General features: G+C 35.2%; 1 protein-coding gene across 2 annotated transcripts in view; it reads right to left on the minus strand.

The window, feature by feature from the left end:
* Window positions 1-15,177, minus strand: part of LOC110465191 (guanine nucleotide-binding protein G(i) subunit alpha) — a 42,745-nt gene that overhangs the window by 12,183 nt on the left and 15,385 nt on the right. The window contains exons 4-9 of one of the 2 annotated variants that reach the window (XM_021520852.1): window positions 10,203-10,360; window positions 9,195-9,323; window positions 8,033-8,162; window positions 7,015-7,168; window positions 4,578-4,770; window positions 139-4,087 (exon numbers count right to left, since the gene is read on the minus strand). In XM_021520852.1, coding sequence (XP_021376527.1) covers window positions 4,580-4,770; window positions 7,015-7,168; window positions 8,033-8,162; window positions 9,195-9,323; window positions 10,203-10,360 — 762 coding nt within the window. In that variant the 3' untranslated portion in view covers window positions 139-4,087; window positions 4,578-4,579. Of the gene's footprint in view, window positions 1-138; window positions 4,088-4,577; window positions 4,771-7,014; window positions 7,169-8,032; window positions 8,163-9,194; window positions 9,324-10,202; window positions 10,361-15,177 lie in introns of those variants that run through there. The other variant, XM_021520853.1, reaches the window with a different exon arrangement.

A 15,177-nucleotide genomic window follows, 5' to 3' on the forward strand; every position in this document is an offset into this window, starting at 1 on the left:
CAGGTCATTGCCTAGAAGTAGTGATAAGTGCAATTTCCTGTAGAAAGACCCCCTCATTTGAGTTGAAGATCATGTTTTGGCCGTCTGGGCGTTATAGCAGGTTAAATGTAGGTGTCAATGATAAAACAAACTGTGATATGCTTACATGAACCTTTTATTCCTACCATATTATACAAAGATTTATTCACAATACATACAAGCATTTCTCATAGGAACAAGGTAGCGTAACAGCATAGAAGTGTAGGAAGATAGATAAGAACAGACACAGTACCCAAGACAAAACTGACGTAAATTTTTCTTGGATTTCATGAAATTTTTCTTTACACGCTAAAAATTGTTTATATTTTTTTCGAAGACAAAATACATATTCAAGGCTAGTAACCACTATTACCCTGAACCACATATAACAGCAAACAATAATTCACTCATATATCATTTAAAATTGTACATTGGTAAATATAAATCCAAAAAATTAAATGATAGTTATATTATATTGATTTCAAATTTTATGCTGAAATATATATCCGTATAAATGAAAATTGTTCATAAAATGTTTACAAAATATTTTGATATTTAAAAATAAGAATTCAAGCAGATAAATAATTTGTTTCACCTTTTGGTCTTACAATAATTAGTGGTTGCCATAATAATAATTCAGTTGACCCTAATCAGGACATTTGTGTTCAAGAGCTGAGCTACTTTAATGAGTTAATCCTGAGTCTAGATCGGAAACCAAAGTGTGCAATTAGATGAGATTCTACCATAATCGATATTAATGTATTAACATGATCAACATCATCTTTATATCCAAGATTTCATGATCACAAATCGACATTTGGGGGAACAAAATTCTCATGATTTCTAACCATAGACATCTGAAACAGCTTCAGAAAGTTATAAAGTTAAACATCAATACGAAAATTCAAGGCATCCTGATCAATACCCGGTCTTTTTGGCAGTATATTTTCCTCATGATATAATGTAGTATGACGGGTTACCAGTAGCATGCAGTAGTGACACAGAGTATGAAGAAGAATCAAGCGCATCACTAAGTTGCAAATGACTCATTCAATAAGCCACTCTCAACTGGATTCACCGTCACAATTTCATCTCAGAACTTCGTACTACATGTACCAATATGTGCAGAAAAAATAGGATCACAGGGACATTTCACTCACCAAACCTTAAACCCTATCTTTCTGCATTTCTCCCTGAAATACACACAGTGAAGCTGGAGCAGTGATTTAGGAACATCAAGGGTACTAGGACTGAAGCAGTGATTTAGGAACATCAAGGGTACCAGGACTGAAGCACAACAGCCAGAGCCTAATAAAACTATCAGCATATCAGCCCTTTACCAGTGTAAAACATAATTTCTGTAAGTTCTGTATTTGGAATGGAATTGAGAAAAGACGATTACCATAGGACATTACAAGCATGTTTTTTGGTAGCTATGGGTACCATAGAACTATACGTTTCATCAGTGAAATTTTCATTTTTCATTTGATTTCTGTAATAAATTTCTTTCATTATTGTAATGATGATGTTAAATTGACGTTAAACAGATGTTAAACAGAGATAAATAGTTCATGAATCAAAATTTCAACAACAGAATTTCTTCCTCGTATGAAACGAGTAGATACAATGTGACATTAATACTGGCATCCTAATCCTAATCAGAATTTAATGAATACAGATGAGAAACTTGCGATTAAGCATGATAGATCAATTTGACGACAGGGTTCAGATGAATAACAATACATATATAATATCAAGCAATATACGAAAATTGGTTCCTTCTCACAGCTAAAAGAACACAAATTGATCGTTGAGCTAGACAACAATGAAGGTGTTTGATCGTGGAATATAGAACAATAGGGACTCACAGGGAGTCGGCAAAGAATCTAAACAAACTCCCTAGATATCACTGAATCAAGGAAATGTTCAAATTTGGAAGTAATAGTCAGAAGTAATTCGGAGAAAAATCATCGGTTTGATACATTCACCTTCAAAATGTCACATCAAATCACAATCAGGTAAACAGTCTTCAAAATAACATTCTTATGCCGTGAAAATATCAAACCATCCACAAATGTCTGATCAAGAATCAGACAAAAAATAAAATAAGCAAAATTTTACAAACACTTAAATAAATAATTGTACAGTACAACACAGCTCACAGGCACAGTCTCCATTCATTCTTAAAAATAATAGTTTACAATTCACATTGTGTATTTACAATTGCACATGGTTACTTACAACAGGTAAGTTGGTCACCTACAACAGGTAACTGGTTACCTAGACTAGGTTATTAGTTACCTATCACAGGTAAGTTAACACCTACAACAGGTAAATTATTACCTCAGCCAGGTAAACTATCACCTACAATAGGCTACTGATCACTCACAAATAGTAAATTATTACCTACGCCTGATTAGTTATCACCTAAAGCAGGTAAATTACCAACCAGGACAGGTGAGTGATCACCTAAAGCAGGTAAATTACCAACCAGGACAGGTGAGTGATCACCTATACCATCTTGATTATCACCCACAATAGGTAATATTCTTTGTAATTAACCAATAATATACTTTTAACATTTCAATATCAAAAACCCTTGACGGTCTGTGATTGGTCCAGAATAAGTTCTAAAAGTCTGTGTCTGTGACCTTGAGCAGGATTTTATTGAACACAATCACCAGCGACCTGATGCTGTACTGGTTCATGTTAAGTGGCAGGTGATTTCTGACGATTTTGATGACATTCTATTCAGTCAAATGTAAATATTAAAAAAAAAAAGTTTTGTTCTTTAATTTAATAAAGTTGAACATACATAAAAAGTGAATATGTTTATCAATGTTTAAAATAGTAAACAAGAGGGACTTGAGGTTAGGACCTTAATACACATGTCTTTTACCTGTCACAGCAGCTTAAAATACTATGACCTATGTTATAAAATATCAAAACAATATTGAACAACAGCACCCAGTGTAAATAGACTGACATACAAGATCGTATTAATACCAATGTACCAACTCGGAACAAAATCCATTAGGTGTGCAAGTTTCCTGAACTAATGACGATTTGGACCACATGACACGATGAGTGATGAACTATTATACTAGTTAATGCCAATACTTGAAAGCTAGTTTTATGTAATTACACACAGAAAGTACAAGTATGCCCTTTTCTCAATGTCTACTAATAACCTTGCACATCTGTTGTTGACTTGCACCTACCTTGTCAATACAAATATCACTTCACAATTCAGTAATTACAGACAGGAGAAAATTGGAGTTGACACGTTGAACTGAGTGCCTTATACATTTGTATATATTTGGAATGCATTTTAATGTTGAGCATCTATAGTCAGCGTGAACAGCTACAAATATTACCGTCCTATTTTGATCAGGAGTACTCTTTTCACAAAATATTTTACACTATAAAATCAGATCATTGTTTTCAATAGAAAATAATCAGCAGTTTCTAATTTGATTTATTTAAAAATTATTTCTGTAAATTTTGTATGCATAAAGCTCTATACTCATATTAAATGTTTTCTAAAGATAGAATGGTACCTAGTTTTTATACAGAAGTGATATTAAAAACCCACGCAACATAAGCCTCTTCAGGGAGTCTTTGGTGCTGAACTGTATGTACGCTCAAATGCATGGTGTTGTTTATTTCATCAATATAACAGGACTTTTTTACAATGACTGTACGTACAGCCACAAAGTTACAGGGACAAGTAATGTCCGTGTTATGCCTTTAGGTGCGAATCTCACCCCAGCTTTGTGAAAAAGGTATCCACAGTTCCTAGAGCAGCACATACCACGACATAAGTCACCGTCTTCACGCTACGTGAAATAAGTCTGTTTTCACACTTATATATAAAAATAGGTCACAGAATCCATCACATGTAAGTAGGTCGCTGTAGCCTCTGTTATGCACATCTGCAGAAGCGTGGTTGATGAGGATTACCGTTCGGTCTGAACAAGACTGTTGTGACTAGTTCAGAATCCAGACATCTCAGCTGGCCCCAGGCATGTTTGAACGACAGATACTTGTCCTGGTCTCACAAAACTTTCTGCAACAGATGGAAAAATGATTCAACAACCAAATAAATGATGGTTCTATTTACTCTTATTTATAATTACATACAGAGATGTAATGGGAAGAATATCATTGCAAAGAAATGGTTATCTCAATCCTTAATACACTGTATTTACAATCATCCAAGGCCACCAAAGAAATGGTAAACTCAATCCTCAATACACTGTATTTACAATCATTCAAAGAAACTGTATTATGCAAGAATACTCAAACAACCAAATAACATTGCATTATATCAAAGTTTTACTTAATGCACAAACAATGTACATATTAAATATGTTGTAATGTTTCAAGACTGACTGGTCCCTTTGTCAAGCTATGACTGAGTGAACAATTTGCATTGTTTACCTATACAACAATATGATCTGTTGAAGATACCATTGCATTCTGTTTACGTATTTTATGAATAAGTTCATTTTAAAATCACTCTGTAAACAAAATAGCTATTTAATTTGTATGCATACCTTTAAAACAGACCACAGTCTTTGAGATTGTTCTTGATGATGACGTCTGTGACCGCGTCAAATACAAACTGGACGTTATTGGTGTCCGTGGCACATGTAAAGTGGGTGTATATCTCCTTCGTTTCCTTACGCTTGTTCAGATTCTCAAACTGCACCTGTATGTAAGTTGCTGCTTGCTCATAGTTGTTTTCACCTTTAAAAAACAATTGGATTATAAGATTAATCAGTGACTGTACAATGGATGAGAACTCCCTCGAACAAGATAATAGGAATGATCTCTCAAAGGAGTTGACAGAGGAGATCTCTCAAATAAAATAACTGGTAGGCGACATAATAGACAGGAGAGCTCTCTCAAAGCAGAAAGCTGACAGGAGAGTTCTGTCAAACACAGTAATTGACAGGAGAGCCCCTTCAAAGCAGACAGCTGACAGGAGAGTTCTGTTAAATACAGTATCTGACATGTACAGGAGAGCTCTGAAAAAGGGATAATTGACAGGAAAGCTCTGAAAAATGGTTAATTGACAGGAGAGCTCTGAAAAAGGGTTAATTGACAGGAGAGCTCTGAAAAAGGGATAATTGGCAGGAGAGCTCTGAAAAAGGGATAATTGGCAGAAAAAGGGATAATTGACAGGAGAGCTCTGAAAAAGGGATAATTGACAGGAGAGCTCTGAATTAGGGATAATTGACAGAAAAGCTCTGAAAAAGGGATAATTGACAGGAGAGCTCTGAAAAAGGGATAATTGACGGGAGAGCTCTGAATTAGGGATAATTGACAGAAACGCTCTGAAAAAGGGATAATTTTTGACACAACAGCTCTGAAAAAGGGATAATTTTTGACACAACAGCTCTGAAAAAGGGATAATTGACAGAAAAGCTCTGAAAAAGGGATAATTGATAGGAAAGCTCTGAAAAAGGAATAATTGACAGGAGAGCTCTCAAACAGGGATAATTGATAGGAAAGCTCTGAAAAAGGGATAATTGGCAGGAGAGCTCTGAAAAAGGGATATATGACAGGAAAGCTTTGGGAAAGGGATAATTGACCGGAGAGCTCTGAAAAAGGGATAATTGACAGGAGAGCTCTGAAAAAAAGGGATAATTGACAGGAGAGCTCTGAAAAAGGGATAATTGACAGAAAAGCTCTGAAAAAAGAATAATTGACAGGAGAGCTCTGAAAAAGGGATAATTTTTGACAGGAAAGCTCTGAAACAGGGATAATTGACAGGAAAGCTCTGAAAAAGGGATAATTTTTGACAGGAAAGCTCTGAAAAAGGGATAATTGACAGAAAAGCTCTGAAAAAGGGATAATTGATAGGAAAGTTCTCAAAAAGGAATAATTGACAGGAGAGCTCTCAAACAGGGATAATTGATAGGAAAGCTCTGAAAAAGGGATAATTGGCAGGAGAGCTCTGAAAAAGGGATATATGACAGGAAAGCTTTGGGAAAGGGATAATTGACCGGAGAGCTCTGAAAAAGGGATAATTGACAGACAAGCTCTGAAAAAGGGATAATTGACAGACAAGCTCTGAAAAAGGGATAATTGACAGAAAAGCTCTGAAAAAGGGATAATTGAGACAAAAGCTCTGAAAAAGGAATAATTGTCAGGAGAGCTCTCAAACAGGGATAATTGATAGGAAAGCTCTGAAAAAGGGATAATTGGCAGGAGAGCTCTAAAAAAGGGATAATTGACCGGAGAGTTCTGAAAAAGGGATAATTGACAGGAGAGCTCTGAAAAAGGGATAATTTTTGACAGGAAAGCTCTGAAAAAGGGATAATTGACAGGAGAGCTCTGAAAAAGGGATAATTGGCAGGAGAGCTCTAAAAAAGGGATAATTGACAGGAGAGCTCTGAAAAAGGGATAATTGACAGGAGAGCTCTGAAAAAGGGATAATTGACAGGAGAGCTCTGAAAAAGGGATAATTGACAGGAGAGCTCTGAAAAAGGGATAATTGACAGAAAAGCTCTGAAAAAGGGATAATTGACAGAAAAGCTCTGAAAAAGGGATAATTGACAGGAGAGCTCTGAAAAAGGGATAATTGACAGGAGAGCTCTGAAAAAGGGATAATTGACAGGAGAGCTCTGAAAAAGGGATAATTGACAGAAGAATTTTCTTCAATGAGGATATTTAACAGGTTTGTTTGCATCAAACTCCAAGTCGTTACACAGAATTGTCTACCTCAAACTACCTAAACCTGATTTATCACAAAGTGTGTTGTGTATGAATTTGCTCTGTCTGAATATGCAACAATATACAGATTGACACACTTACATCCATAATAAGAGTACCCCCAACCAATCTTTAATTTAAACTTGAATGCTGATCTTAAAAAAATAGTTTTTTTCCATTCCAAAATTAATCATCTGGTTGGTTTTGTTTGTAAGACAACTGTACACAAAATTCCTGTTGCTACAAAGTTTAGTCTTGAAAATAAATACAAACCTGAAAACTCTGGGAAACAGATGGTGAGGGCCGATTTCTTTATTTTCTCCTCAAATAGATCTTTCTTATTTAGGAAGAGGATAATGGAGGTATCAGTAAACCACTTATTGTTACAGATAGAATCAAAGAGCTTCATGCTCTCCATCATTCGGTTCTGAAACAGAAAACAAACAGCATAAAACTTCGTGTCCTATAACTGAATCAGTAGAACACAAAGTGTCAACAGAGTCGGCTCCTGCTCTTATCATATTGCAATATATATAAGAGTTATGTCCCTTCCTTCATATATTTTGAGGTCGGTATGAATTTATTTATTAAAATGGTGAATTCCTTGCCTTTTCAACAATCATATTGTAATATGTTTAACGAGTTATGTCCCTTCCCTGCTATAATCTGTCTTTGCTGTGAAATATTTTGTAATAGGTGAATTATTAGCCTTATTTTATTATAGCAATGTTCAGATTTATAAACATTAGTATTTTTTGAGTGAAACTGCTCAAGTTTGAACGCATTAATAGCAGATGAGCCAACAATTCACGTATCTCTACTTGTCCAAGTTTATTCAATTTGCTAGTACATTAGTACAGTACATGTCCGGCTATCCTATACAATACATACAATTAAGCTCAGTAGGGCTGAGTAGAGAGGAATAGTGTGTACAACTTGGTAAGAACATCATAAAGGGATCTCAACGCCACAAGGACGTTTTGTGTGATTTCCTGTCTACATGTTTCGGCCTGCTATTCGGCCATCATCAGGACAATAGCTGGTAGAAACATGTAGACAGTAAATTGCACAAACGCCCTTGTGGTGTTGAGATTTCTTTATTCCTTGATTATATTTTATTTGCAGGGAGCTCTACAGAATCCACTCACAGATTCAGGACACTACTGCAAAGTTCTACATTAGAAATGCTGGATCACCTATTATTTATTAACTGGGTAAGAAAGATTACCAATCAAATACAGGGATAACTCCTAACAGAAGACAAGGGAAGGGTTTTCATGTAGCTACTCACCATTTCCTGGTCCTCCACCAGTGTGAGATCATACTCGCTCATGGCAACAATGAAGATAATGGCTGTCACGCCCTCAAAACAATGGATCCACTTTTTCCTTTCTGACCTTTGACCTCCCACATCAAACATTCTGTAAACAAATCAAACATGATATGCTGTAAATACAAAAACAAAGCTTAAAGCACAACCAATTTAATCTGCTAGAACTTTAGTATACTCTTCTATGTCAAAACCACTGCCCATATGTACATGTACATTTTACTTTACCCTTTCAACCCTATGTAACTTTAGTAGACTCTACCATGCATTGATCTGGATGAGTCCATTATGGTCTACAGTGGCGAAAGGATTAACATGATTCACAAATGAAATTAAAATAGAAATAGAAATTTTATAGTAGCAGATTAAGAATGTTGTTTGCCCGAGTGAATTTTTTCATGACATCCTGTTTGTCAATTTAATATTGACAACCATAGTAAAAGCTGTGTTTTGGTTAAAATTCCTACATATTATGATTAAGTTTGGTTTGGTTTTATTTTGTTTAATGTCCTTTCAACAGCTTAAGTCATTTAAGGACATGCCTGTATGTGTGTTGTGTATGTCTGCATGTGTGTTTGTGTGCTGGAGACAGGTCTGCATGTGTGTATGTGTGCTGGAGACAGGGTATGTTGGTGTATTTTTCTCCTGGTGATAGCCCATATCTGATGCCGACTTTCTCGTTGAAATACCATGCTGAAGGCACCCAGCACAGCATTCCACCCTGTCACATTATACACACAATGGGTAAACCAGTTCTTGTCATTACCCAAAATGCAAAATGCTAAGCAAGGAATACAGACTTTGTGTTATTATGGCAGAAATTTGACTTGAATGAAGATTTAATCATTTTATACTACAGACTATTCAAATGCAAATATATCTGAACAAATGTTTTACAGTTTTCATGACTATTAGATTTAGTGGTATATCATATCAATAATCACATTAATATCAATATCAAACTTGAAAACACTATTTTGCTTTCTTAAATATTGTACTTAAATCTATCTGAATGAATGATCAGACTTCACTCACCTGCTTACCATGTCATAAACTAGAGCTCATGGTAGGTACATGAACATTGTGTTCTGTACACCTCAACAAAATACAAACAACCACTTACTTGAAATGAAGATCTTTAAATGTAAAATGTGTTTCGACAATGCCCGTTGTTTTCACTCGCGTTCTGAGCACATCTTGTTCCGTGGGAATGTAACTGGATTGTGATACTCTGTCTAGGGAACTCAGGTAACTAAAGAAAAGACATACATGTAAGTTACATAAACAGGGTTTTAACAGATATTTATTGACTGATTGGGATACCTGAAACTTTATTTAACAGTACATTTTATTTCAACACTTGTTTAGCATCTGAACAGTTTTTATGAACTCTAACTTATTTTGTTTACCTTTGAAAACTGGAAAAGGGATTTAAAATTTCACTTTTTGTGTATAAGTGAATTTGATTGAATTAAAATACTTTCAATCTTTTTTCCTTTTTTCTTTTATACATTTGTAATATTATTACAATATTCTGTACTAAATTATCTCCCTTGCATTGTTAAATTTCCATAGGGATGGAGTTGTGTGACATATTTTCTGTTATAAGCTAATGCTACTTTTGGAGGTTTGGAAAGATGAGTATAAGATGTATTGTAAAAATTGATGAAATGTCGGATGTAAATAAAACAAATGTTATCAAAGTCGTCTGGTTCAGACAGTTATAAGTAATGTTGGTGATAATAATTTATATTTTATTTTTCCATGAAACTGATTTTTGGAGAAAGAACATTATTTTATCAATTCTACCATGCATGTAACATCCATATTTACCAAACACTGTAGTTTTGTTTCATAAATGTGTATTACAAGTTTGTCAGGATGATAATGAGGTGAAAAAGAGGTGGGAAATTATCATGTAATTGCTGAATGTGGGCGACAGATGTGTTCAGGATGAACAATATGCAAAAAAACATCACAGATGAAATTGCAGGGCATGTTTAGCCACAAAGATATTTTTTAATATACAAGAAAACAAGAATAATCTCTGTATTAAAATCAAGCTCTTGTTTGAAATTAAACATTGCAATCAAGGTCTACTTGCTTGTACCATCACCCCCGTCTGACTTACTATTCTGCAGAGTCGTTGAGTTGGTACTCCCGTGAGCGCCCGAAGCACTCCTGCATTCCCGAATCCTTCCACAGTCGTTTCATGATGGCCGCCAGTTCAGAGGAGAGCTCTCCCTCATCAGTGTTGTTTGTCAGAGCAAACAGCTGCCGGGCATCCTCCTGTTAAACAAAAGATTATCAGTAGTAGTTTAATATTTTCATTAGGTTATTATCAAACAATTATACCAACTAGAACAAAATATCACACATACAATTATTGGATATCAGCCACTATCTGGATTTAATCAAGCAAAACATTTTGCTAATTACCCTAGTAGGTTCCCATCAGCTACAATAGAGATACCACATCAAGCAACAGTTGATTATTTTTTATAAAAAGCCATCAGCAAGTGATTTTTTGCCTAGCTTTACAACCAAATACAAGCTGCTTTCAATGGCAAAAACAAAATTGCTTTATTTTCCCAAAATGAAAGAAAACAAATTGAGGAATTATCCTCTCAATTTCAATAATAGTAACCCTATTCATGTAGAAACAGGCTGTTATAAAATTTAGGCCGAAAAACACTGCAACAGCAAACTTAATGACTTCACAAATACATAATGCTGTTGTGAAGTATCGTGATATGACGTGAAGTATGGTGATATGACGTGAAGTATCGTGATATGACGTCATGATCAGTGGAAACATGTCCAGGCGATGTTCAGTTACACTCATATGAATAGATTAGCTCCGGCTGACATCCTAAAACAATGAGATGCTGATACACAGCTAACAAGTAGAAAATGGTAAGTCATTAACTCATTCACCCCTGAAATTTCATGATGAACTATTCCAACCTTTGAATTGGAAGAGTTCAAATGGGTCTTCAGGGGTGAATGAGTTAAGGAGGACATTTAGCTTCAAGTTTCTCTCTCGAAATGTTGAACTCTCAAAACAATTCATTTTGATCTTAGTGTCATGATAAAGTACTTGCTTATTAGGATGTTTACTGTACACTATATGGAAATTAATAAAAGTATCATTTAATTAAAAGTTTTTGTTTATGGTACTATGCACACTGAGAACATATATGATCAGTGGTGAACGCGGTGAACAGTTTTCCCATTTAGAAATTAGAGTGCTAGTCCATATGCAGACTTTGAAAAATTCTACTAGCCAAACTATATTTTCATAGAAGTTAGAATGAGATATTGAAAACTTTCATATAGTAGTCACAACATAAAATCTACTAGGCTTCGGTGTCGGGATGGTAAAATTACATCTAAGGTTTTCCCTAAATGTGTAACCATGAAAAACAATTGAAGTGTTCTAAAGTGCATTTTGTATTATTCACATGATATACGTCAGGTTTATATAAATAGTAGGCGGGCTGGCTTACAAGACTGTCAAAATATATACACAAGCATTGTGTTCATATATATACCCATACTGAAGTTGTGTGAACTGAAGTTGAAAACAACGGTTTCATGCCAAATCTTATGTTATTGATTGTTTTAAATCTCTGTAATGGAATGTGTGAAAAACAACCGTGTATATAACACGTGTAAATATGTTCGTTGTGGACAAACAATCTTGGACCAAACACAATGAGAATACCTGTGTTGTAGGCAAAGACAGGATTTTGTCATTATGATTCACAAAGTCCTTTGTCACAGAACACAATAGAATAATAGGCTAATAAGGCTGTAAGAGGATTTAGAGAAGCTGTATACAATTGCTGTATAGGTAAAACTCCATGTATTATTCCCCTCACACAAGTTAAGAGTTTCACTCTGGAATTTCACAAGATGGATATCCTGTCCATTTTTGAGCCAAATTACCATCGGAAATTGTGCAATTTCCCTCAAAATCTCAAAATAACCAAATTTCTTTGTCTCTTTTATATTCTTAAAATCTTTAAATAAATAAAGATGTTGTAGTCTTTTAGATGATATTTAGTACATGTATAGAAGGTCATTGCTCTTTGAATATACATGTAACGGATATATGAATGTTGCCTGTTGGTCGTTATTGATGCACACCGAGGCAAGGCAATGCGTCAATGAATGACTTATTGTTCACATCAGAGGCTTTTTCCCAATTTACACAGAGTATACCATTCATGTACATATATATCCAGTACAAAAAGGCTAGCAGTGCCTAGAATTTAAAGGATTTATTTCTGACAGGATTTTCAATTAAAATGCTATCAAACTATTTCAATTATGGTATGGGGTAGAATGAAATCAAAACATGTTTAATTATGAAAATACGAACAAATCGTCTTAATAAAAATACTATCAAACTATTTCATTTATGGTATGGGGCAATATCAAATTAAAACAAATATTTAAATATTAACGTTGTCCATATCATGAAATATTTGTCCTTTTGTACAGAAGCATACTGTAGCATTCACTAATGGCAGTACACAACGATGAATTCTTTAAATATGAAAAGGGAATTCAAAACCATGATTTTTTTGCGTCGACTTTCTTTTATCATGGAGAATATACTGCAAGTTGAACTTTGTGACACATCTGATCACTGCATGGTACCCTACATTGCCTTCACTTTAAGGATTACTGCATTTTCCAAATTATCTATAAACAGGTATTGTATGTATAGTACAGCATAAATGTACATATCATTATTTTTAAGATCTAAGATCTTCTGACACATTATAATGCATCCTCGATATCCTGGGGTTACGCTCACTTTCGCTCTCTACACCCCTGGAATATGTCATAGCAAAATTAAAGGCCCGTGTGCGCCACTCACTTTCGCTCTCTGCACCCCTGGAATATGTCATAGCAAAATTGAAGGCCCGGTGTGCGCCACCTTGTTGATGAGACAAGAAAATCAGTTTGATCCTTTGATATACATCAAAAGAATCTCGCAGTCACATAATGGTAACATTCGACAGGCTTTGAAGTCGGGCGTCTCTCCTTTGTAATCTTTAAAGGACAGGTATCAGCCTAGTTTTGCTATGACATATTCCAGGGGTGTAGAGAGTGCAAGTGAACGTAACCCCTGGATATCGAGGATGATTGTAATGTAGAGGGAGACATGTTTTTGACTGTTTATCAATTCCATATTTGGTATGTCACTTTATGACACCTAGGTACGAATTATCCATAAACAGCTTGTGTATGTGTACGTAGCTGAAGCATTGCATGTGTACATAACAACATACATGTACATACAAAATGTACATTCATCATTTTAGAATTTACTGACAAAGTAGAACGGGGACACATTTTGATGGGTCATCCATTCCAGATTATGTATGTCGTGCCACACTACCACAGACTCGTGTTATCTACAGTTTTACACATGTACTGACCCCCATCATACTGGAGATTGTTTCATGGAGTTTGTATAAGATAAACAAGAATCGTCTTTCAGCTGTGCCACACAGCCAGCACTTTTCTAAGTGCATGTTGCTATGATGGGGGTCGTGTTTCTGTACAATCAAGTGTTAGTGTTACTATAATCCAGAGATCATTAACACAACCCACTTTCTTAAAAATGGCCGTTCTCCTCTAGTAACTTTATAACTAACATACACTGCACACCATTCTTTTCTGGTCGTGGTGGCGGCGGCTACCTAGAAGTCCACAACTAACCAAATAGCAACTTAAGTCTTGTTTGTGGTTGGTTCACATTTTGTCTCTATGGTAATTAACCAATCGGCTGCCTATGAAATTGCGACTCTTTTGATTCTCTCAAATGATTTCTCAACCGGGTTCATCTGTGTTTTAAAGATAATTCCTGTTATCGGTGCTATTCAATGGACAGAAGCACCTATATTCAAACAAGCTAATAAAAAGGGACACTGAAGTCAATGTAATGGTTGGGAGGCACATTCCACACTTGTTGCTCATCAGATGAAGATTGATGCATCCACATACAGTACAAGCTCTGTGTTTCTACAGTGACAACCAAAAAATCTAAAATCAACAATTCGGTACAGGATGTTGAGGCACTGCCAGCACATGTCATCACCTTCAAACCTGGCCAGAGGCTCATTTTTATCATGGCAACTATAAAATTGTCAAACTGCATAGCCTGTTATAGGTAGACTATATATATATATATATATATATATAGAAAAAATCTCAACAACATGTCATTAGAGCATCAATCTCATCAAGCTAAGGTGATTTTTCAAACTGATGAGATGTAAGCGCTAATGACATGTTGAGATTTTTCCTTGTTCATAGCATTTCTTCATCTGTAAGAATCAATTTACAACTGTTGTTTCTATATATTTCATTTTAAACCGTACTGACTACTACCAATTCCATCAAGCCACAAATTCGATAATTCGTAGATTCTATCTTTCATACACTTGTGCTTTCTTCAATATATTCCCTAACATCAGTATCCTGCAGAAACAATAAACAATGACCCCTAGCTGGTCACCAACACCTGCTTGACCAAGCCAAAGCACATATTGTCCTCAATCAATCAAACTTTATACCTGCAGATAGGTGCACACTTCACAGCTATAGCTATAGCTTGGAGTCATGGTCACTCGTGTGTGAAACAAGTATATCAGTGATGGCTACTCCCTACGGAGTTATAATGGGTTCACTGAACGCTAATTAGCTTGTGATTACAGGGTTCTCCATAGGTTTTGGCACAGGTGGTTGAAAATTTATAATAGCTGGTTGGGTGCCGAGCGTGAAGTGATCAATCTGAATAAAGATACTTATTATATCTGTCAAACTCATGAATCAGACAAAACAAGACTTGTAAGTCACAGGCTAACTTCACTACAGAAAAAATGTTACATACATTTTCAATTAAGAACAGTCTAAGATTTGATTATGCAATGATTTTAATAAATTTATAAATTATGAGAATCTGCAATCACAAAGGAGCATATTGCTGCTATCAAAAGAAGGAAGATGTAAAATAAATCACAAGTACAGCTACAGTACATAACTACCTTAAGTGTAGAAAGTTTCAGAAATGTATTATGGTCGAG

This window comes from Mizuhopecten yessoensis, unplaced genomic scaffold (genome assembly GCF_002113885.1).
Source record: "Mizuhopecten yessoensis strain PY_sf001 unplaced genomic scaffold, ASM211388v2 scaffold11059, whole genome shotgun sequence".
NCBI classification, from domain to species: Eukaryota; Metazoa; Mollusca; class Bivalvia; order Pectinida; family Pectinidae; genus Mizuhopecten; species Mizuhopecten yessoensis.